This window comes from Lissotriton vulgaris, chromosome 4_1, assembly GCF_964263255.1.
Source record: "Lissotriton vulgaris chromosome 4_1, aLisVul1.2, whole genome shotgun sequence".
Lineage (NCBI taxonomy): Eukaryota > Metazoa > Chordata > Amphibia > Caudata > Salamandridae > Lissotriton > Lissotriton vulgaris.
Genome location: NC_141691.1, coordinates 1,694,484,107 through 1,694,508,502, shown reverse-complemented (window position 1 = coordinate 1,694,508,502; position 24,396 = coordinate 1,694,484,107). Strand labels below are relative to the sequence as shown.

Genomic DNA, 24,396 nt, shown 5'->3' with positions numbered 1-24,396 from the left:
GTTGCGGCCAGGAGTACCGAGAAGTGTAGACCTGGATGGGCCGCCATTTTAAAGTCAGGCGCGAGGAGGCGATAAAATTGGGACTCCAGTTCAGGAGCAGACAGCTAGGAGAGAGGGCAGGGGCAGGAGGCAGTCTCTAGGGCTTGTTGTATGGCGCGGCTCTCCTGCGCCTCCTTCAGGGCGCCCTCAAAGAGGTCCATGTCAGGAGTTTCTAAGTGGGCAGTCCTGTTTGGGCCGCCATTTTGATGTCAGGCGGAGTAGAGAGGTAAAATAAGAGCTCTGGGTCTGGAAGTGAGTACCTAGGCAAGATGGCAGGGGCAAGGAGGCAGTCTCTAGGGCTCGTGGTCCGGCGCTATTCGACTTCGCTTGCTTCAAGATGGCCCCGGAGAGGTTGCAATCAAGAATCTCTGTGTGAGCCATCCTTGCTGGGCCGCCATTTTAAGGTCAGGAAAGGCGGAGGGTTCAGTTATTGGCTCCGGTTCGGCGCTAGAGCTGCTGGCAGGAGGCAATCTCCCGGCTTGTGGCAGGCGCAACTCACCTGCGCCTTGGTCCGGGAGCCCCCTGAGAGATTGCGGCCGGTAACTTCGGGACGAGTTGTCCTGGAAGGGGTGCCATTTTAAAATCAGGCGAGACTCCGAATCGGAAAGCGAAGAACTCGGGTAGAATGCAGTGGCAGGAGGCAATCTCCGGGGCTCGATGTCGGGCGCGGCTCGCCTTCCCTTGGTTCACGATGCCCCCGGAGAGGTTGCAGTCCCGAATTACTGTGTGGGCCGTCCTTACTCGGCCGCCATTTTTAGGACAGGCAAGGAGGAGAGGTAGAGTTATTGGCTCCGTTCTGCGCGGGAGCAGCTAGGTGAGCGATTGGTGGCAAGAGACAAGTCTCCAGGGCTTGTGGCCGGCGCGACTCACCTGCGCCTCGGTCAAGGAGCCCCCGAGTGATTGCGGCTGGGAGCTTCGGGCCGAATTGTCCTGGATGGGCCGCCATTTTAAAAACAGGCGAGGCGGATAGATGAATATGTTCGCTCTCCGAGTTGAAGCGTGCTCTGTGGGAACAGCCGACTTCTTCAGATGCAAAAACCACAGTTGATGGACAGAATGCAGAACAATGTCATACATTCACCCCAGTACAGAGATCTGGCCTAAATCCATCGGTTTTTTTGCACTCCACACCACCCCAGTTCAGACATGGCCATATGCAAATCAGTCTGACTCTGTGCCTCATGGGAACAGTCCAGCCCGAACTGCCAAGCCATGCCTTCCCTGGACCGGAAACAAGCTTCCGAAGACCAGTTTCTGGCATTCCAGCCGTCTTCAGCCCGGCTAGCTTGAATCAAGTGGTGTGGAGAGCATGGGACTCACATCTGAGCATACCCATCCCACTCGGGGTGAAAAATGCAAAAACCACAGTTGATGGACAGAATCAGTGTTCCCCCTAACGTGCGCGGCTACGCTCCCGCGCATCTTTAAGACACCGAGCGCACAGTGTCCTGTGTGAAGCGCGCACACGTTCTTGCCAGAAATGAGATGTGCACAGGAACGGTTAGCTTTTACTAAAAGGTGAAAGTTAGTTTAATGTATGACACTGTACTCGGATACGATCTAATATAGGGCAAGATAGTTCATAGATCACGTATTGCTTTAGACGCTATAGTGAGGGTTTTAAATAATGTTTAGTTGATAAATTGCCAGTTTGCAACCGTTACCTAGCGCTGAGATTCCAGCTAAGGAGACAGAAAATAACACAGGTGGCAAAGTGTTCTGACATGAGCTCCTTTTAATTACCTTTATTGCCCTGGTTTCTTCCTTCATATTCCGTGTTATTCTTCATCTACCCCATACACTAACCATCGGAATTGTTTGAGCAGATATATTAATTAAAATGATGTTTTTTTAGTTGTCGTTTTAAGTTAACGTCACTAAAACGTGAGTTGACATTTTCAGACTCCCTCCACTGACATGCACATTTGTAATTACGAAAAGAATAATGTTTTATTTTCCATGTTTGAAAGGCCTGCTGGAGTTCTTTTCCATTAGCAGAAATAGGGTTTACTTTGGGGTGTGCTGAAATGAAATGTCATTTCTTTTGTAGCTTTGGAAGAAGATTTGTCCTATCTGTTCTTTTCTTGCAACAAATCAAGGACTTTTACTGGTCCTGTGGATAATTCTTACCCAGCGAAAGTCACGCAACTCTCTGGCACTATGCCAGGGTGTGTGGGACTTTCATGGGAGTGGAGAGAAAAATGTCATTATTTAGACAACTAGACAAGGCTTCTACATCTACCTGCTAGAAAGTACTTACTGTTCTATTATATTTACATTCAATAGTTTTCGTCAATGTACATTTTTTCAATAAGCATGTTTCCACTATATTTAGGGGGCATCACACATCTTTAACGCCTCAACCGCTGCGGTAATTCCGCCGCGGTGCGGGCGTTCTAAAGAGTGGGCGGGGCTCTGTCGTCCAACACCCGCGAGGTAGTGCTCCAGTCGGCCAATGGCCGACGGGAGCATGGAAGGGGTTAAGCCAGCCCCCTTCTGTTTTCTAAAACCCCGCCCCGTCTGAGTAGGTAAAGGGGAAGGCCCAAAAATTCACTGGGGCTCAACCTTTTATGTACCACAGGCTCTATTATATAGATGCAGATTTGCAAAGCGTAGTAGGATATACACATTGCAGAGTGTGGACAAGAAGCCAATGATCACAAGAGGTGAAGCATTTTTGGTTAGGATATCTTTCCTTCCATCAACAATGGTAATAGTAGGCTGCTACCTAATATGTACAGGCAGAGTTTGCAGCTTGTTATTTCATGGGCTGAACTTACAAGAAGCAGGAACATAAGCGGACAGACCTATGCAGCTAGACCAAATCTCATTAGATTGGACTTTTGAGTAGTGGTGCTGTAGCTTTGGGTTAATAGGGAGGACTTTGGGGCAGTAGGAAACGGTGCCTTGACTTAATCAGGCTTTACAGTGGTCACCACATGGAATTTGACCTGTGCACTTTGCACTGTAGTAATAAGCGTGTGAATGTAGGTCTATTAGCACAACTGTTTCAGCAACGCTTTATTTGTCAGAATTTACTCGGATATTGCATAATATTTAGACTACAATGCTTTAGAACCCCAAACTCACATCAACATTTGTGACTTTGATGTAACGCCCCAAGTAGCAAGGGTGTGCCTAGACGTGGGTCCAGTGCTCACTGTGCCACTGGACCCAAACTGTACCCCGCCTGATGAGTCCATAACTAGGGCAAAACCAGAAGCAGTATAATATCAGTAGGGTGGCACACTATGCGATTCACATATTTTTAGCTTAATTGCTTTTAAGCCACACCCTTAATTGCATTGGTTACGCCCCTTTGAAAGATCCACAAGTATTTTCATCCCACTCAAAGCCCTGGTCTACACGCTCGGTCAGGTGCTTGACGCACATAGCCTTGGCTGCAGCGCACAGAGACCTTACTCTGCTGCACACAGAGGAAAATAATTAGAGGGAACATTGGACAGAATGCAGAACAATGTCATACATTCACCCCAGTACAGAGATCTGGGCCTAAATCCATCGTTTTTTTTTCACTCCACACCACCCCAGTTCAGACATGGCCATATGCAAATCAGTCTGACCCTGTGCCTCATGGGAACAGTCCAGCCCGAACTGCCAAGCCATGCCTTCCCTGGACCGGAAACAAGCTTCCGAGGACCGGTTTCTGGCATTCCAGCCGTCTTCAGCCCAGCTTGTTTGAATCTAGTGGTGTGGAGAGCAAGGGACTCACGTCTGAGCATACCCATCCCACTCGAGGTGACAAATGCAAAAACCACAGTTGATGGACAGAATGCAGAACAATGTCATACATTCACCCCAGTACAGTGACCTGGGCCTAAATCCATCGTTTTTTTTCACTCCACACCACCCCAGTTCAGACATGGCCATATGCAATCAGTATGACCCTGTGCCTCATGGGAACAGTCCAGCCCGAACTGCCAAGCCATGCCTTCCCTGGACGGGAAACAAGCTTCTGAGGACCGGTTTCTGGCATTCCAGCCGTCTGTAGCCCGGCTTGCTTGAATCCAGTGGTTTGGAGAGCATGGGACTCACGTCTGAGCATTCCCATCCCACTCGGGGTGACAAATGCAAAAACCACAGTTTGGCCATGTGTGAAGGGCGTCCCATGTCTGCTGATGTCGGTGATCCTGTCGGCGCTCCAGCGGTTCCGGGAGGAGGTGTCCTGGGGTCCAGAGAGGACAGGGAGGCGCCGTTCACCCTTGATGCCACAGAAAGTAACCAGAGTGTGATGCGGCGTTGCTCCTTGTCTTCCGGACTCGAATCAGGCTTGTCCGGCTCAAAAATCCGGTGAGTGCGCAATCTAAGTTCCAGGGGCTGGTTAGGAGGCAGCAAGGATGTTTTTTTTCATGGTTGTTGTCCATCCGTACCAGTTTTCTTTCAGAACAAGAGAATCATTGGTAGAATTTTTCTGTATGAGAGCGTTATTTATGGATGGCCCTCTGATTCCACTCCTTCCACCCTGGAGTCTAGTGCAAGGGTGTTCATGATGGCCGAGACATCTGGAAATCTTTGCTTCCCTACTCCTTTCCCTTTAATGAGGTGGAGAAACCAAGAGTAGAGTAGACAGCACATCCAGCAGCTATTATCAGCTATCCTATTACTACTAAATGATGTGTTTCGTAAAGTTTCCCCCTCAAAAATAGTAGTAATACTTTCTTAGGTTTAGGAACCCCAATTCAGGTACTAGGTTTCTGACAGCCATCATAGTATTGGCACAGACTCACTGAACTGCCATCCTTGAACAATAAGCTATGGTGAAAGTAGGATATAAGCTAAATACATCATAGCCCTGTAACCCTACAAGATACACCATAAATCAATGTCTAGAACCTGAACTCCACTGGTTACAGCATTGGAACAAATGATTTAGGGCCATATGTATCAAGCCTTTTTTGATTCGCAAAGGCCGAAATTCGCCGAATTTTGGCCTTTGCGAATTGCAAAAGGCTAATTAGCATGATTTGAAATGTATAAAACAATCGCATCTTAAGGAATCGCAAATACTTGTGATTCCTTAAATTGCCATAGCATTTAAGGAATCGCAATTTTGCGATTCCTTAAATGCTATGTTTGAAGCATTTTACTGTTGCAAATTCAGTTTAAGGAATCGCAATTTACCACCAACTTCCAGTTGGTGGTAAATTGCGATTTCTGTTCAAAATACACTAATTTGTATTTTTGATTGTGGCATGTGACGCACATACATGCCCATAGGGCATGTATGTGCGCCATATGCACACACATGTAATTTACAGGGGTGCAGCAGGGTGTCCTTGAGACACCCCTGCACCCTTGCAATAATTCTCAAATTGCGATTAGCAAATTGCGAATTCACAATTTATAATTTATTTGGAAATCATTCCTATGGGCCTCCTGGCCCATAGGAATGCATTGGAAATTATTCCTTAATTGCGAATTCGCAAAATGCGAATTAGCAATTAAGGAAGATTAAGGAATCGCTAATTAAAAGCGATTTTCTTCATACATACCATTTTGCGATTCCTAAATAGCGATTCCTTAAAAATCGCTATTTAGGAATCGCAAAACGGAACTATGATACATACGGCCCTTAGTAAACACAATTATTCTGCAGTCTGTCGAGCCTCTTTGATCCCTCCAGAAGATTACATTGCCCATAGACTCTTGTGTTTTTGGTGTAATACCTTATTTTATTGTGTGTAGTTATTGTTTCATTTTTGTATCTGACTTCGAAGCAATCCAATACTACTTGTAGAAAGCCTTTACTGCTCATCTTTTTTTAATAACACATTTTATTTGGTTTTCCTGATACAGTCTGGGCCATAGCCCTTCAATCACTTTTAGGAAATAACATAAATCAGGAGTACCATAGCATTTAAACATTTGCAACTACTGCACAACTTGCAGCTAGATCAACATGAACATAGTGCAGATATTTCCAAATCCCAGTGATTGTAGAGACGTTACATTAGTATAGGCACTGACTGTAAAATAGTGTAGTGTGAATCTTTCAGTAGTCATTTGTGCATGTGGCAATCCCGGTCAGAGGTCTAATGATGGAAGGGGAGGTAGATCTATACCACAATATGTCACCCAGTGAGTCCATATTTTTCTGTTTCTTAGGGCAGCCCAGGGCCTGAAACACTGCAATGTCCACAACCATACAACTGTCCATTTCTTTCCTCCATTTATCTATTGTCGGAGGAGACGTCCCCTTCCACAACTTTGCAATATCACGTTTAGCGATTGTATGGGCTAAGAAGAGTAGATGCTGTTTGTACCTGTTTCCAACTGTCCCCTCAGTGTTGTGAAGGAGGAAATGTTTCGGGTCAAGCAGGAGATCCCATGATAGCATTTTGCCTAGACAAGACAAGACCTTCTGCCAAAATGGCTGTAGTGCAGTACAGCTCCAAACTGTATGTAGGAATGTCCCATCTTCCCCCTTACATCAGAGGCATATGGGGGATTGGATAACTCCCATCTTCCAGTGTCGGGATCGCGTGTAATACGTGCAGGGTATATACTTAAATTGTACGAGGCAGTAGCGTGAGGACACAGCCGTGCCCCGAGGGCTATGGTTTCAGCCCAGTTATCGTCCGTCAGATCTGGGATGTCATCCTGCCATGCTCTCCTAGTCTTTTGAAGTGTTGTTTGAGTGTGCCTCGTCAATGTTTGGTTGATCTGTCGGATTTTATGTGACCCCAGGTCCCCCATTAACAGGTGGCCCTCAAGAGGATGGAATTAAGGCAGGGTCTCAGAGGGCCCAACGCATGGCGTAATTGAGGATATTAATAAAATTGTGTCCTATGTAGCTGAAATTCTTCTAGTAGCTGTTGAAAGGATTTCAAAGTGGTGCACTGCATCACGTCTCCCAAGGTGGATATGCCCACCAAGTCCCACTTGCGGAACCCTATCAGGGCCGTCACCAGGCGTAGGTATGTACCATGCCACAGAGGGTCGCCTGGGTCAGGCGGTTGCGCCACCTCATCTGCCCCACAGTGTATCGCCAGAGCCAGATCACCGTTCTGCTTGTATAGGCTCCTTGAGATATACAGGAACTGAAGAAGGTAGATTCCCTCCATTGCCGCAAGCTCGAGCGCAAATTTCGGGTTGGTTGGGGAATTATACCACCATTCATTTGTTATAAGCAGGTGGGAGGCCGCATAGTATGCATATATGTCTGCTCCTGCAATACCACCACAGTATGTGGATTGTGCACATGTGTGTAGCGCCACGCGAATCGCCCCGCCATTCCACAGGAACGTGTCAGGATGTGCTCCACAGGATTCGTTTGATGCCTGTAAGGGTCTACCTCCAGACGTTACCAACACCCTGAGTATACAGGGTGTTCCAACCATCAGGTGAGGGAAAAAAGGAAGGAAAGGGAGGGAACAGCTGGGAAAGAGACCTGAAATGACAAAAGACAAGTATAAGACAAAAGCAGATAATAAATGACTACTCTCATCAGATCGCACTAAAGACGACTGTACCTGGCATATATATGATTCATATTTGAAGATACATATAATGTTTAGGGACCCTCTTCTGGTTCTATGCCACTCTGTAAAACATTAGCATGTTATGAGAAATTCAGTCAATGTTTCTGTTATACTCAATCTCTATACTCTCTTTATATGTTTGTGACAATGAGCATACCATAGATACCAACTGGCCACAGTGAATGCTTCTTTTCCCTTCCTCCCAAGGTAAAAGGCCAAAAAGAAATAATAACAAGATGAATGTCTCTGTTCTCTAATAATATCTCCAGTAAGGGTATATGCCAGGATCCTAAAGACCAATGCTTAAATATCATAAACAGTGCAAAGTCTGAAGCACCATGATAGTGTGTGGCTGAACCTGATAATGCGTGACTGAGACCGTCACAACGCTCCAGTTTCTCCTCGTTAGAAAAATCAAAGCAAATAAACTGGAAGCGTGTAGTTAAGACCGCTACTATGCTCCAGTATATAAATTATATAGGGTATGGTTACCAACCAGCAGCATGTGATTGTGACCACCACTGTGCTGCAGTCATAATAACACATAAAACATACAACAAATGGTAGCCCGTGGTTGTGACCACCACCGCGCTCCAGTTCCTTAGAAGAAACTCCAAAACTTCTCCGATCGGTAACGCAAGGTTAACCGCCACCTCTGCGCTCCAATCCTTGAGGCACTGTCAAAAAGGAAACAGCAGCGTGTAACAACCAACTACAGCGCTCTGCTCCGAATTCCCTCCAAACACCATTGAATCTAAAAGACACGACCAAAGCAAGATACGGTAGCGCGTAGCAGAGAAACCACGGCGCTCCGCTCAGAAACGGGGAAGTACTCACGGAGGCAGACCGGCAAAGAACAGCTACAGGCAAACTCCTTCGGTGCTCCGGGAAAACACCACTCCTCCCTTGATCGAAACAGGAAGCAAGCAGAATTACGCGCACCATCCGATGCGCAAGTCCCACCTAAGTACATCCTGCCCCATTGCCTCCTGGGTAATGTAGTTTTCTATACACACAAGGCAGGCGTATTGTGTATAGCGGTGATTTGCACAAACCAGGTTTGTGGTATGTTGTAAGGGAAATTTTGTAATAGGTAGGGGGTCCATTTTAAAAATTGGGGAGCGCCCATATAATGAGAGTGGAAGGGAGGACCATATTGTTGTTTCGTTCCCCAGACTAGTAATTAGCGGGTTGATATTATACGCCCATTAAATCTTTGGGAAGGGCGACATGAAGATGCCCAGGTATTTGAAGCCACCAGTCGCGTGTGATAACTGCATCACCCAGGCGCCCTGTCCTTGGTTCCCAATCACCGGAAAAATCACAGATTTGTTGGAATTGGTATGGAGCCCTGTGGTTTCTCCAAACACTCTGAGAATCTGTAGGGTACGCAGTCCCGTGACCCACGGGTCAGTCAAAAAGAAGAGTACGCCATCCTCATATAGCGCAATGCGATCTGCTCTCGACTGAGACCATTCAAATCCACAGAGTACTGGGTCACTGTGGACCATGCTGCTAAAGGTTCCACAGCCAGGGCGAATAACAATGGGGACAGGGGCAACCCTGTCTCGTGCACCTATGGATAGGGAAGGGTGCCGATCGATGTCCCGCTATGCGGACTGAGGCCGTTGTGTACAGCAAACGGACGCATGTTAAAAACCGCGGGCCAAAATTGACAGCTTCAAGTAGTTGGAAGAGGTATACCCAACTAAGAGAATCAAAAGCTTTGTCGATGTCGGCTAATAATATAACCTCGTGGCATCCCAACACTGGGGCCATTACCATGGCGTTATGGTGGATGTTATGGCGGGAGGCCTGGGTGAATCAAATCAGATACGCAAGTCCATAGGTGGTCTGCAATCTCAGTGTGGAGCCAATCCTGGGGTAGCTTACTCCGCTCTTGGGCAGTGTGTATCACTGTCAATAGATGTGGGCTTAATGTGCGCATTTGTCTTAGGAACTCTATGGAGTATCCATTGGGTCCGGGGGCCCGTCCTGGATGCATGGCAAGTAAGGCAGCACTGAACTCATCTGTTGTATGGGGCATCTTGTTGGTCTCGCATTTAGTCGGTAAGTCTTCGGGGTGGGATATCTCTGAGGAATTCAGCTATCTGAACCTCTGAAAGCTGCTCAGGATGCGCATATAACGCTGAGAAATGATTTGCGAATTCCTAGGACACTGTTTCTGGAGACAAATACAAAGCACCATCGGCGTTGCATAGTGTGGGGATGGTAGCGGGGGATTTGTCTACCTGGCACAGCCTGTAGAGCATTTTACTTGATTTGTCCCCCCATTGGTATTTCCGGTGCTGTGACGCCACCCAGATCTCCTTTGCCTCACCCTTAAGATGTTGCTGTATATTTTGTTGTACCTGCAGTAAATTAAGTTGGAGGGAAAGGCAGGGATCTAGGTTAAGTAGCATCACCAGGACCTCCTGCCATGTCTCCAGGACGGCCAGCTGCGCTGATCGTGCGCGTTTCTCTTTAGTACAATAGCTGATTTCTGCACCACGTATTGTGGGCTTTAGGGCTTCCCAAGGGATACCCTTGGAAGGGGTCGAATGTACGTTAGCATCAAAGTAATCTGAAACTGCTTTAGTTAGCATTTCTTGATAGTCTGGGTTTCGAAGATGCCACAAGGACATCTGTTTTCGGGAGCAAGTATGAAGCTTGAGAGTGACCAGGGAATGATCCAAAAGCCCTCTTGGGAGGTGGGATACTTGTACAAACCTATGGATGTAGGCGGGAAGCTTAAAGAAGTAGTCCAGTCGGGATGGTGAGCCATGCACTGCAGACATATATGTATAACTTGGTTTGGCAGGATGATATTCACGCCAGATGTCTGACCAGCCCAATGTAGTAGCAAGGAGATTCAGTTCGGAGGGACCTACTGGAAGGTTGCGGTCTGAGCTACGTTGTCTATCTAGTCAAGCCATGGTGTCATTCCAGTCCCCACCTAGGAGGGTCAGGCCCTGTGGGAGTTCTCCCCATAGCCTGGAGATCCTGTCGACGAAGGTGTTCTCTAATGGGGGTTGGGGTGGGGGGAAGCAGAAATGCTACCAATATTAATATGTTCTCCATACAGTTTGCCTGTTAATATGATGTTTCTTCCCTCTGGATCCGCCCAATGTTTTGTATGTACGAAAGGGACTCAGCGGTGTATAAGGATGGCAGCCCCCCTGAGACACCCTGGCGAACCCTGCATGGTACATGATGTGATGATACCCAAGTCTGGCGAGGCAAGGGGATTTGGTGCCAAGAAGGTGGGTCTCTTGTAAGAGCAGGATATCAGCCTCGTATCATAGCCTGTCCACTTTTAATTTTAATTAAGTAGTCCCCTGACATTCCAGGATACCACAATGAGGTCCTCGAATTGGGGAGGAACCCGTTTGTGCCGTCATATAATGTCTGTGTGATCGCTGGAATGAATGTGTCGGAATTTAGATAGTGTGTCTGCACATATGAAAACAATGAAACTGTCCCAATAAACAACCCCTCAAAGTTCCCCCTGTCCCCCCCCACCTGATAGAGGAGCATCTGTCACGGCGTAGGACACACCTGGCCCCCAACAAGGGGTCTAGGGCCCCTCCGCCAAAAGTACCCAAACCACCTGCAAAACATTAACGGGGGATGAAAATGTCTGGGGCAAGGCAGCCCCATTTCTTGGCGTCCATGCCAGTTCCGTGTTCAGTGAGGAACAGGATAATCACAATATTGCATAATCCACGGTAAATGAGATCCGTAGAACATTGTCAGTCCGGCAAGTTTAGGACCTGCGTTCTGGACTGGAGGAGCGCCGATCAGAACCGGATCTATGACGCCTCTTTGATTTGATCCTCTGGGATCTGTTCCGCTGTGAGCCCCGGGATGAGTCTGACTCCAGCGGCAGTGACATGTGCGGTTTAAGGTGAGTCCGCTCATCTGTTCAGGTGAAGACAGCCTCCGGTGTGTCAAAGAGATGAGACTTGGAATTGAATATCCGGGCTGGATATAGAAGCATGTATTGCATGTTAAGGTCTCTTAACCTACGCTTTGCCGCCGCAAAGGATTGGCTTTGTTGTTGCACCAGGCGTGTGTAGTCCGGGAAAATTATTATGGGCCTTGAATCAAATAGAAGGTTATCTTTGTGTGATCTAGCGAATTGCAAGACGGCTTCTCGATCTGCATAGTTCAGAAATTTAGCAATCACTGGTCTCGGACTGTCCCCAGGGGGTGGCTTCATTGTCAGCACCCAGTGGGCTCTCTCCACCAAGAAACAGGTGTATAACATATTCTCTGGCATAAGATCTGTGAGCCACTAGGTAACAAAACGGGTCATGGAGGTGCCCTTGCATCCCTCAGGGAAGCCCACAAAGCATAAGTTGTTACGTCTAGCGCGGCCCTCTGCATCCTCCCCAACCGGGAGGCAAGTTCTTGTGATACCACTGTAACCTTATTGACCTTCTTCTGCATTGTAGTCACTGTGACTTCAACAGTCGAAACTTGTGCCTCCGCCTCCATGATGCGGTTCACCGCCTTTCTTAGGTTCTAGCACAAGAAAGCAACTTCAGATCCCAACTTCAGGTCGCTCCCCATGCCGCACAGTTAGCTCCACCTGACCATGCCCGTGCCCTTCCTCCCACTACTGCCGCGAGTTTGAGCCTCCTGTAGCCGCTCTCATTTTTTTGCTGTAATTGCCTGCACTTCTGGGCTACTGTGTTGCCTTTTCCTGCATTCTTTTTGTATTGGTTTTTTGTCTTCCTGCCCTCCTCTCCCCGTAGCCCCCTGGTTCCTTTTCCCCCATTGCACTCCGATTATTTTTCACCCGCTCGCCCATTCGTCCTCCCACCAGCCTCCCAGCTACTCCGCCCTCCCACCTCCCCTTCTTAATGGCGGCGACTGCAATGGCCGCGCCGCTGGCTCGTCGAAGACACACCGAAGACAAGCCCATCTGCGCCCATCCGCACATGGACCGCGCCCGGCGCCAGACCCCCTTACCTCCGCGAGTGCCATGACACTGGAAACCGCTACGACGCCAACCTTCTCCACGCACTAAATGCCGCCCGAGCAACCACCTGCTTCCAGGCCACCCCAAAGATCACCCATTGACCCTTCACCTGCCAGAAATGCAGCTTCACCAGCCAGCAAACTCCTGCACATTCTGTCCCTCCCACTAGGGCAGATCGCAACCACCTCAGATGTATACTACTCAACACCTGCTCCATCCGCAAGCACACAGTCGAACTCTGGTACCTGCTTGACTCATTCTGGAGGGCGACAAGATTACCCGCTGATATCGCACCAACAGACCGGGAGGAGGAATCGCCATCATCCACCGAGATAACCCTCAGAATCTCGTCCAGCACCGAAGACACCCTCAGCGCCTCCGAGCATCTCACTTCCTGATCCACATCGACCTCAACACCACCCTCAGAGGAACCCTCGTCTACAGACCCCCAGGCCCCCACCACAGTTCAGCGACTCCATCACAGACGTCGTCAGCCCGCACATACTGGCATCCACAGACTACATCCTCCTCTGAGACCTGAAGTCCACCTCGAGAACGCCAACGACAGGAACTCCACCACCCTTCTTGAAAACATTGCCAGCCTCTGACTCAAACAACTCGTCACGACACCCACCTACTCCGCTGGACACACGCTCGACCCCATCTTTTCCGCCAGCAACCACGTCACCTTCAGCCACACCACCGAACTCCACTGGACCGACCACTGCTGCTTCCACTTCTCCTTCGAGAGAAACACCACACACAACCACCCGCAATGAATACTCCACCGCAGCTGGAACAAGATCACCAAAGACCAGCAAATCACCACCCTCACCCTAGACCCACCTACCAACCACACCGACACAGCCACTCTTAACCTCAGGCAGTGGATAGACGACTGCGCAAAACCCTCACCCGATCAAAAAACCCTCAAACAGACACACCGACAAAAGGGCCATCTGGTTCACCACCGACCTCCAAGCATCCAAGCAGACTTGCCGAAGTCTCGAGAAGAAGTGGCGCCATGAAGAGACACCGGACAACCATGCAGCCTTCAAGAACGCCAGGTGCAGACACCACCAACTCATTCGAGCCACCAAAAGAACCTCCTTCAAGGAATGCATTGACAACAACGCACACTCCAGCAAAGAGATCTTCACCATTGTGAAGGAACTTGCCAACCCCAGCTCCAGCTCTTACGACATCTCACCGTCACAAGACCTTTGCGACTAGCTGGCCACCTCCTTCCACTGCAAGATCATAGACATCCACAATAGCTTCAACACTCGGACCCCCCTGACAGCCGCCGACACCTCAGACTCACCGCCCCCTAGCCTCACCAGCCTCCTGCTCTCCTGGAAGCACGTCTGCCTCCTTCCATTGCGATCCGAAGCCACCAAGATCACCTGCGGCGTACCCCAAGGATCATCCATCAGCCCAACCCTTGTCACCGCTCACCAACATCGTCCGATCGCTCGATCTCAACATTGTCTCATACGCCGACAACACCCAGCTGATGCTCTCCCACACCAAGGACCCCACCACCGCCAAGACCAACTTCCACGAAGGAACGATGGCCGTCGCTGAATGGATGAAGAACAGCTGCTTGAAGCTGAACACGGACAAGACGGAGGTCCTCATTCTCGGCCCCACCCTCTCCAATTGGGATGACTCCCGGTGGCCGGCCTCGCTAGGAGCTGCACCGACACCCATCGACCACGCACACAACCTGGAGTTCATCCTGGACTCATCACTGTCAATGACCCAGCAAGTCAACAACGTCTCCTCCTCATAATTCAACACCCTCCGCATGCTTCGCAAGATCTACAGATGGATACCAACCGAAACCAGAAGGACGGTCACTTCAATGCATACAGAATGCCTCCGCACGCCTCGTCCTCGATATGCCACGCCACAGCCACATCACTGGCACCTGAGAGACCTGCACTGGCTCCCCTTCAACAAGAGGATCACTTCAAACTCCTCACCCACGCTTACAAAGCACTCCACAACAACTTACATACCTCAACAAACGACTCACCTTCTACACTCCCAACCGCCAGCTCCGCTCCGCTGACCTCTCCCTCGCCACTGTCCCACGCATCCACCGAACTACCTCCGGCGGCAGATCTTTCTCCCACCTCCCCGCCAAGACATGCAGCACACTCCCCATCCACCTGCAACAGACCCAGGATCTGCTGACCTTCAGGAGACTTCTCAAGACCTGGCTGTTAGAACAGTAGCAGCTTCCCTCCCCACCCCCCTCAGCGCCTTGAGACCCTCTCCGGGTGGGTAGTGCGCTCTACAAATGATTAATTGATTGATTGATTGACCACGCTGATCTTGACATCTAGTTTAGCTCTGGCTTCATTGATCATCGCCAGGAGCGCTGCGTTGTTCGGCACTGCACTGTCACCCCCAGTAGTTGTGGCATAATGATCAAAGGTACCCTGCTTGCTGCTTGACCCTCCGGGTTTGTCCTTGCCCATGGCTGTAGGCGAGGCAAGGTTGGTGCAGGGACCTCAGGAATCCCAAAACCAAATTAATGCCTTCGCTGGTGGAAGAATGTGCGGTCAGACTTGGGAAGTCCAGTGGAGATCGTGTCGGGCTCGCACTAGGGATACACTGCAGCCAGCCATCTCGGAATCGAGCACGCCCTGAGCCACAAGCCACACCGAGCCTAGCTCAGACACCTCCGCAGCCCACGAGTCCCCGCCAAGTAGGCCCCGTAAGGGAACCAGACTCGCCAGACCACCTGCCCGCAGCACTCGCCTCCAAAGTGCTGGATGTCAGGTCCCAGTGTCACAACCAAGGCTCCAGGGATCAGGCACACCTCCTGCAATGGTAAGGAGAGGAATAGAGGCACTGTGGTTTACTTAGCCGATCTAGAAACACAGCTGTCTCTCTGTACCCCTCAGGTGCTTGTGTAGTCTCTTGTGCCCTCAATTAGGATCGGTGGGGTTCAATGGGGATGAGACCTTAGCAGCCACTCTTAAAGTCTATCTTTCGACCATTTTGGCTTTTCTTTGCCTTCCTGATCAGCCTTCTCTTTTCAAGTCCCCTTATTGTAAATAGATTTCTGAAGGGCGTTACTCACTTTTTTCCTCCTATTCCTTCGTAATGCCCCAGTGGGACTTGAATCTTGTCTTGACTTACTTTGTGTGCAACTTTCGAGCCACTACATAATTGTCCTCTCCGACTCTTGACTTTAAATACTGCTTTTCTGATTGCCATCACCTCTGCTCGCAAGTTGACTGAGCTTCAGGCTCTATCTTCTAAACCTCCTTTCTTTGCTGTCCATCCAGACAAGGTTGTCCTCCGAACTAGACCTTCTTTGTTCTTAAAGTGGTTACCTCCTTCAATATAGGACAGACCAAAACTTTACCCACCTTCTTCCCACCCCCACATCCTTCCAAGGAGGAGGAGAGACTCAACCGTCTGGATCCAAAATGTGCGTTATCATTTTATCTGGATCACACAAAAACTTTTGGGTCAACGATCAACACTTTGTTTGCTATGTAGGTGTCAAGAAAGGTCGGGCCGTGCAAAAATGAACCATCTCTCAATGGGTCATCCTTTGCATTAAAATCTGTTATTCCTTGGCGAAAAAGCAGCCTCTGGTAGGGCTGCGTGCCCATTACACCGGGGCAACGGCAGCCACTACTGCTTTTTGATGTGAAGTAACCCTCAGTGACATCTGCCAGGCAGCCACGTGGGCATCACTGCACTCGTTCACAAAACATTACTGCCTGGATAGTCAAGTCCGGAGAGACGGCTTCTTTGGCCGCTCAGTTCTCCAGAACTTTCTGGTGTGATCTTAGTTTGCAGACCCACCTCTGTGGTTGGTATTGATGGGGTATCTATTCTAAGGTATTAAATCTATAACTAATAGTCTCTTTCAGATGAACAAGTTACTTACCTTCGGTAACGATATATCTGTAAGGGTCATATATTTGTTATAAATTCCTTACAGCCCCACACATCCTCCCCGTTCTGCGAAATGAATTATAAAGTAAGGGACTCCCTTTCAGGGCCCAAGTTTTGTGCACCAGTGGTCAGTGTCTTGCATGGCTCTGTGCTTCTGGCGTGGAATGTCGTGTAAAAGAAATGACGTCAGCGCTCATGGGTGGTATTTAAGTAGATACCGCGACTTCATTCCGGCAATCACAACGCCAACGACAAATGCGGAGTCAACCAACGCCCCCTGCTGATGCGCAGGGGTCCTGCTGAGAAAAAATTCTGCGGATCCACTCGGACACCTGGGGGTAATTCTAGGGTAAAGAATCTATAACTAATATATGTCTCTTACAGCTATATCGTTACTGGAGGTTAGTAACTTGTTCATATGGTACTCAGTTTCTCTTGGCTGTCTTTAATACATCTTTACGTGGGAACCTTGCTAATATTTCATGGTTTGCTCTTACTAATTTCCTAAAGCTAACCATTACTCTGGGGTGAGTTTGCTCTAGGGATCGCTCAACTTCTTTTAAAGGTAATTTAAACGTTCAATGTCAAAGGTGCCTTCTTCACGAGAGCATTTCTTTCTGTCTCCATCAGTGCACTTGACCCCTCTCCTAAAAAACCTGCAGATGCTGTATTCATATTCGTTTCACACAGCTTAGTGGGAGTCCCTCTCTGCGGGACATTATTTTGGTTGGATTCTTTGGCTCCCATTTTCCTTTCCACTTCTTCACACACACCAACTCCAAGGAAAGTGCATTCATTAGGCAGCCTGTTGCCTTGTTCTGCATCTGCGCCCAGGGCATGGAGGAATGGAATGGTCTGGGTAGAGAGAAAGGATTTTCTTTCCAATTTACCCTAGTAGGGAGGCAGAAAATACTTCCACGCTGTTTCACTGGCCCCTGTGCAATCGGAACACATACATTCACCGCCCATTGAGACTTTCAGGACTGAGATTTCTAAGCCAGAGAGTCCCTTTTAACACTCCCGGTGGGGTCTATATGGACGACCTCGGCAGCCCTGCCTTCCATCACAACCTCCCTGCTCTGGCTCCATGGATTACCCTTTACAACACACCACCACCTGTCTCATAGTCCCCTGCACTGCGCCCTTTCCTATCCATTTACTTCATCCTGTCATTACCTGCCCTGGGGGCTTAGGCTCCAGACTTTAAAATAGCGTAAAAATAGTTACTATTTAATCAATAAAACAATAACAGATTAATTTTAAAAAGCGAATCGCACTGTGTTGTGTGACCTGATTGATCATTTAAGACTGGGCCACCCTCCACCGAAGCTCATGTGAGAACCCTCCATGCTTCCTTGGCGCCTCGGGTTGTCAAATACAGAGTTGGTCCAGCAATGTCACTTTAAACATCTAAGCCACTGGGACGCCCATCCAACAAACTTCTATCTGTGGAAGAAAAGCTCCAGCTCACATTTCGGTCCAGTCTGTTAAGGGCTTAAATCCAAAGAGAAATAGGGTGCCAACGCACACAGCGTCACACATCACAGACGCGCACATCCGGCGTGTATTATTAGAATGCTCAGAATAACACGGGTGCCACGATTTACGTTGTTGATGCGCTGAATCAAGGATGAACGCTTTAATTGTACAGGTTACTGCAAGTCATGCAGTGTCGTGCTGTTTCAGGTTTCCTGGAAGGTCTAGCATTGCGTGAGAGTCTGTTTCCGAGGTTACCATGGGGATCCCTATAGCTACCTTCAGGAGCTGCGTACACTCGTGGGATTAGCTACATGAACACAAAAACCCGTGTTATTAAAAAATGCCTTGGGGCTTAACATATCACAACACGAAATGTTTGTGTTCATTTAATTATGGACTGTTCCCATTTGGAATGATTTTATTTTCAATTCGGATCATGAGCATAGTTAACTAGTTCATGGTCAGTCTGTTTTTACTAGTCTTGTTATGTATCGGTGGGTTGCTACAACATTTATTTTGCATAATGTTGTAAACAAGAGTAGTGTGATCACTGTTTCTTAGCAATCGAAAGTAGTAGAAATGTTTGGAATCTCCCCATTTTCAGAAATGTTCACCTGCCTAAAGGGTAAAACATAAGTGGCCATCTGCTTATTGAAAAGTAACTTAGCACCAGTCGTTTTGGTACATATTGGACAAAATAATGATGATACCGTAATGATGCAGGGAATATAATAAGGCAGTTTCAAGGTTTTGCAACTAGTTATGGATACATAGATAAGGATTATATATAGTATCCTCAAAACGAACTCCATACTTATTCGTTTCTGTCTAAAGCCTGTTTACTATTTTTGTGAAGTGGTGCTAGAGGTAAACTATTGTATTGGTATTAGAATAACATGCAGAATGGATCAAGAAGTCAGAGCGATCTTTTCATATCCATGCTCTGCCTAAGAGTCACCCTCTTGCATTGGTTGCGTGGTGTATGTTTGTGTAAACTTGGTTTAGTAACTGTTGTCGTATACAGGTAGATGCTTTTCCTTCTAGGACCTTCATTACAAATGGCCCAATACTTCCGATGGGCCCAGTAATGGGAGGAATTGGGCTCATTGGAACTATGAGTTGCTGAAAGCAGGAAAAATCTCAGTGTGAAACACCATGTTGCAAACAAGTGCGCATGGAAACACGTGTTAATTCCCCGATTTTATAATACTCATTATTTAATTGCCCCAAGATTACCAGAACACCCAGTAACAGAAATTCAGAGGTGTGGAAATAACAGGGTTTTCTGGGATACTTGTAATGATGGTCTTAGTGCGAGCCACTTGTTCCTGTCAACATTAGCAGATGACAATTTCTTTTTAAGGTCCTTCTATGTGAAGGACTATCGAGTCTTTAGACAGGTGTAAAGCATCATGCAACTGCTGCTCACTTCCTTGCAGTGATGCTGCTGATGGTGTTTGCATTCTGGGTCTGTATTGTCTGCTCCTACAGGCTCCAATAATCACCCACCCACATAAGTAGCGACAGTATTTCTCCCTCACCTGCTGATCTTGCATGCCACCTCACAGATTAACTTCCGGGCAGAGGCCTCCTGAGGAATACGATGACCGCTTCCACTCCCACTATGTTGGACCGTGTGTTTGGTGTGCCTGTTTAAAAGTTGTTAGTGTGCTTAGTATGTGTGTTGCAGTCTCAATTTCAAATGGAATAGCTAGAGTGTTGCTAGCTGGGTAGTGGGTTCAGCCCTTTCTGTCCCTGTGACTCTTCATTTTTTTCACTAAGCATTCTCTTTCTTAACCCACCCCATGGAGGTTACCCTCTCCCTTGTTCTGCTCCCATGCAGGAAAGTCTCTCCCTCATTCATATTTTGCGTTAATATATGTCTTCCTCATCAGTCTACACTGACGGTCTGCTCTACAGCTTAATCCTAAGGTCGGACATGTGCTCATCCCGCTTTGCCCACAGTCTCCCATTTCAGGTTTTCCTCTTCACCTATAGAAAGCTGGTTGGGTTCCTTGCACTACCTCCTGCAAGGCGCTCTACTGCTCGTCCCCATCCCATTCACAGATTGACGTCTTCTCGCCCATGTGTCTTTGTCCACATAGCCTATCCCCCCTCTGTGGCTGCAGAATTGCATAGTAAAGCATTGCACAACTTCTTTTCCTGTTTTCTTTAGTATACCATTTACTAATGCAGCTGATGCTGTACCACATTCTAATAATAGTATGAAGATTTTTTGTGTGAGTGAGCGTGCGTTTCTGCTTTTAATTCTCAATCTGCCTTTGGGGAGGTAGTGAGGGTAATTTTCATGTGTCTGGATCTCAATGAGGGTACAAGTCTCTACATTGCTATGACTGTAGATGAAACGTCTTCTTCCTTTTCATACAGTAATAACACCGTCATTTTTCATTAGCTACATATCTCTAAATGCGCTGAAACATTCTTCTGGGGGTCTCCACTGCATATCCTGTACTTTAAATTTTTCCAGGAAATCTTATGTTAATTCTAAAAAACGTACCATTGTGTGAAGGCCCTCAAACATCCCTTCCATCATCTTGCACCGCTCCAAAGGTTTCTCTGCTTTAATTTTTCTAATTAGCAATTAGCTTAACCGAATCATTGATGCTACCTGTGTGAAAACTCTGAGTTTTCTTGAGTTCTTCTTAATTGTCCACTTTTTCAGTGTTATTAGTTACAGATTCACATCTTAATATGGAAAGTGGTGTAATCCCCCAAACTCTTCTCTCCACTAATACTAACACTAATACTGATAAAGTCATTAAAAAGGAAGTACCCCAATAGAGATCTATGTTGCAGTCCACTGGTTGTTGATTGGTTCCCAGGCAATAGGCACACTTAACAAATTGCATACTTCATTATTTGATAGAAAAGATTGTAGTCCTCTGTTTAAAAAAGTGTAGTCCTGAGTTAAACAAGTGTTTTCCTTTGTCCAATAGCTTTTACCCTCCAGTGGACGAGCCAAGTATAAATTCAGAAAAGTTTGATTTGTCTGGGCGACAAGAAAGAAGAAACATCTTTAGTGGGAAAACCTTCCTGTTCCTAAATGCCAAACAGGTAACTTATTTTGATTTGTAATGTAGGCTTGGGCAAGGCAACTGATTGTGATTTTTAATGCTGTTTTGGACAATCTAATCAAACTTTATTTTTATTGGCATAGTTAAATTATATTTATATTTAACTCTCAGGTTAATTTCTTTTACATTTATTAATGCAAACTTTTCTGGTTTGTGCATATTTAAACTATTAAGAAATTGGGCTATGTGTTGGGATCTCCTGTTGTGTCTCATTAGAATCACTCTACGTCCATGTTCCCTGCGTGGAACACAGGACGTGGGGAGTCTGGCAGTTGCTGCCTGGGAGCTGTCAGGACTGGTCACTAATAAATGAGGTACCAATTTACCTCTTTTCATTGGCGACGAGTTGGCCAGTCCTGCTCTCCTGTTTCAGTGTGGATTCCTGGTGATCCCGGCACCCTTCCTGCTGTGTCCCGACTTCATTCTCCTCTGGATCACGTTCGATGGCGTTTGCCTGTTGGCGATTCGTCTCGGCACCCTTGGAGAGCCTGCGGTGCCATTTCTGCGTTCCCGATTGCCTTTCTTCATTCCGCTGTGATGATAGGAGCCGGTTCGGGCTCCTTGAGGTAGTTTTGGGTCCACACGCTGTGTCATCGCGCTGTTGGGGCACTTTGTAATGTGCGCGCGCTGCAGCCGTTCATCAGGAGCCTTCTCCCGTAACCCCGCAGCGTCACATAGCCTTGCTTGTGCCTGCCTGACCTGCCGCACTTAACGCTAAGACGTTGCGTGTGGCCATTTTGAGAACACTTGCTGGCAAGTTTACGTTGTCATATCAACGCTACGCATCGGACCTTAACGCTGATGCGCACAGCTCAATTCTTCAATGCACTCAGCTCTTCGTATTGTTTCCTTCACTGGTGCGCACAGCAGTTCAGTTTAATTCATGAGTGTCGATGCGCTCACGGCACATCTATTCAATTTAATTTATGCATGTTGATCTTAACGCTGATGCGCACAGCTTTATTCTTTAATGCGCTCAGTTTCTGTATTGTTTCTTTCGCTGATGCGCACAGCAGTTCAGTTTAATTCATGAGTGTCGATGCACTCCACAGCACAACAATTTAGTTTAATTTATGGGTGTTGGGTACTCTATGCATCGTAATTTTACGCTTATGAGCACAACTTATTTTTTTAATGTGCTCAGCTTCTAGAATTACTTACTCCGCTGATACACACAGCAAGTGGATTATACTTGTGAACGTAGATCCACTCAGTTTGTGAACAGTCTTCAACAATAGTGTATTTTGAATCTTCAACAGAGTGGGCAGCAACTCACCCACGTGTTGTGTGAATATGGATCATATAGCGGCCCCTCCACCCTTTCTTCAGTCTCCTGGTTCTCCTCCCATGTTATGGCAACAGTGGAAGGACACATTCAAAAGCTATTTAGAGGCTATTGACGGTGACACGTTTACCACTAAAAAGAAAAAAAGCACTGCTTATGTACAATTTGGGTGCCTAGGGTAGAAGTATTGTGAAAACTTTAACCCTTGAAGTTGTTAACACTCGTAGTAATGATGGGGATTCCTTACTTTTCGATGACTATGCATCTTTGATAAAAACTTTAGAAAAAAGGTTCAATCCTAAGAAGAACGTAGTACTTGAACGCCACAGGTTCTCGGGTGAGTCCATTGATAATTTCGTCTATGTTTTCAGGACCTTATCCCTCACGTGTAATTACAGGGAATTCAGGGATGAGATTATACGTGATCAATTAATCAAATGCACTTGCAACAAGAAAATTCAGGAGAAACGTTTGTCTTCTGATGACTCTGACCTGGAAACTGCAATCACCCTTGCTAAAAGTATTGAGCATTCGCAATTTTGCATGAAGGAAATGAGCAATCCAACCCACTGAGGTGAAACTTCTATCATCAAAACACAACGTCAAAGCCACTAAATTTCCTCTTGATATACTAAGCGAAATTCTTCTACTTTACCTCAGCCAAGATCAAATCTGTGAGAGCACAACTTTATTGTTTTCGCTGTGGTAGCAAGAACCATCTTGGTAATGCAAAGTACTGTTATGCTTTGAATCAAAGGTGTTTCAGATGTGGTAGAAAAGGGCATCTAGCTCCTTTTTACAAAGCTACAGCGTCCAACAAAGGAAACACCCAAGTAGTCAAGTCAATTGAAGAGGACTTTGTTGACTCTAGTGAAGAGAATGATAATATGTTACTAATGTTGTCCTCATCATTTACACATTCTGATGGTGTTGTTGAAATTGCATCAATGGGTAGTTCACGCAAGAGGAAATCACCCTCATTTTCTATACGTGTGAATGGCAAGAATGTGAATTTTCTGGCTGATTCTGGTTCTCCTTTTACTCTCGTCAACATCAAGGCATCTCGTAGTATTAGGAGACATTCAGTTGCAACAGTCGGATATTAAAATATTTTCTTATGGGGGAAAATAGTGGAAGTTTTTCGGCAAATTCGATGCCAGTTTGGAATTCGGTGGGGATATAGCCACTGGTCCAGTGTTTATTGTTAAGGATGGTGCAAATTTGCTAGGATGGGAAGAGCAAGGGGAACTTGGGATCATCCTTGATCCTAATCATCCTGACATGGTTTTATCCAGGCATGAAGCTTACAAGTTTTACTCTCTCCTTTCATCCTCCAATTTCTCAGACAATGTGGCAGTGAAACACTTGTCTGGGGATCAGTGGATTGATATGTATCCTGAAGTTTTTTGTGACAGGCTTGGGAAACTAAAAGGCTTCCAACATCGCATTGTTTTAAAAGATGGCGCTAAAGCCATTGCACACAAGGTGCGTAAAGTACCCTTGAGTTTGCGTACTGAACTGAAAGAGGAGCTTGAACGCTTGTGTCGTATGGATGTAATTGAAGCCATTGAGGGATCTGAATGGTTGGCTCCCATAGTTCTTGCAGGCAGGCTGACAAGTCTCTTAGGATGTGTGTGGACTTGCGCGATTTGAATGCCAATATTTGGATCGATCGTCAACCTTTGCCGAACATTAACGAAATGTTGGCGACACTTGACGGGGCCAAGTATATCTCATCATTTGACATTTCTTTAGGTTATCACCAAGTTGAGCTTTCTAAGGAGTCCAGACATCTTACCTCCTTTGTCACACCGGAGGGAGCATTTCGCTACAAACGCATGCCTTTTGATCTGGCATCGGCTTCCGCTGTGTTTCAACGTCTAATGGGCAACCTGTTTAAAAACACAGCGGGAGTCGTGTTCTTCCAGGACGACATATTAGTACATGCACGCATTGAGGCTGAACATGACAGCAGAGTCAAACTTGTTCTCGATATCGTAAAATCTAATGGGTTAATGCTCAGGAATGACAAATGCTAATTTTTTCGGGAGGGGGATGATTATTTAGGTCACCACATCTCCA

At 47.1% G+C, this 24,396-nt stretch overlaps 1 protein-coding gene across 3 annotated transcripts in view; it reads left to right on the top strand.

Annotated features, from left to right (window-relative positions):
• The window catches only part of NBN (nibrin), a 325,485-nt gene that overhangs the window by 120,585 nt on the left and 180,504 nt on the right, over positions 1-24,396 (top strand). For all 3 annotated transcript variants that reach the window (XM_086965975.1, XM_086965973.1, XM_086965974.1), the window contains exon 6: positions 20,892-21,009. In XM_086965975.1, the coding sequence (XP_086822101.1) occupies positions 20,892-21,009 (118 nt within the window). The remainder of the gene's footprint in view (positions 1-20,891; positions 21,010-24,396) is intronic.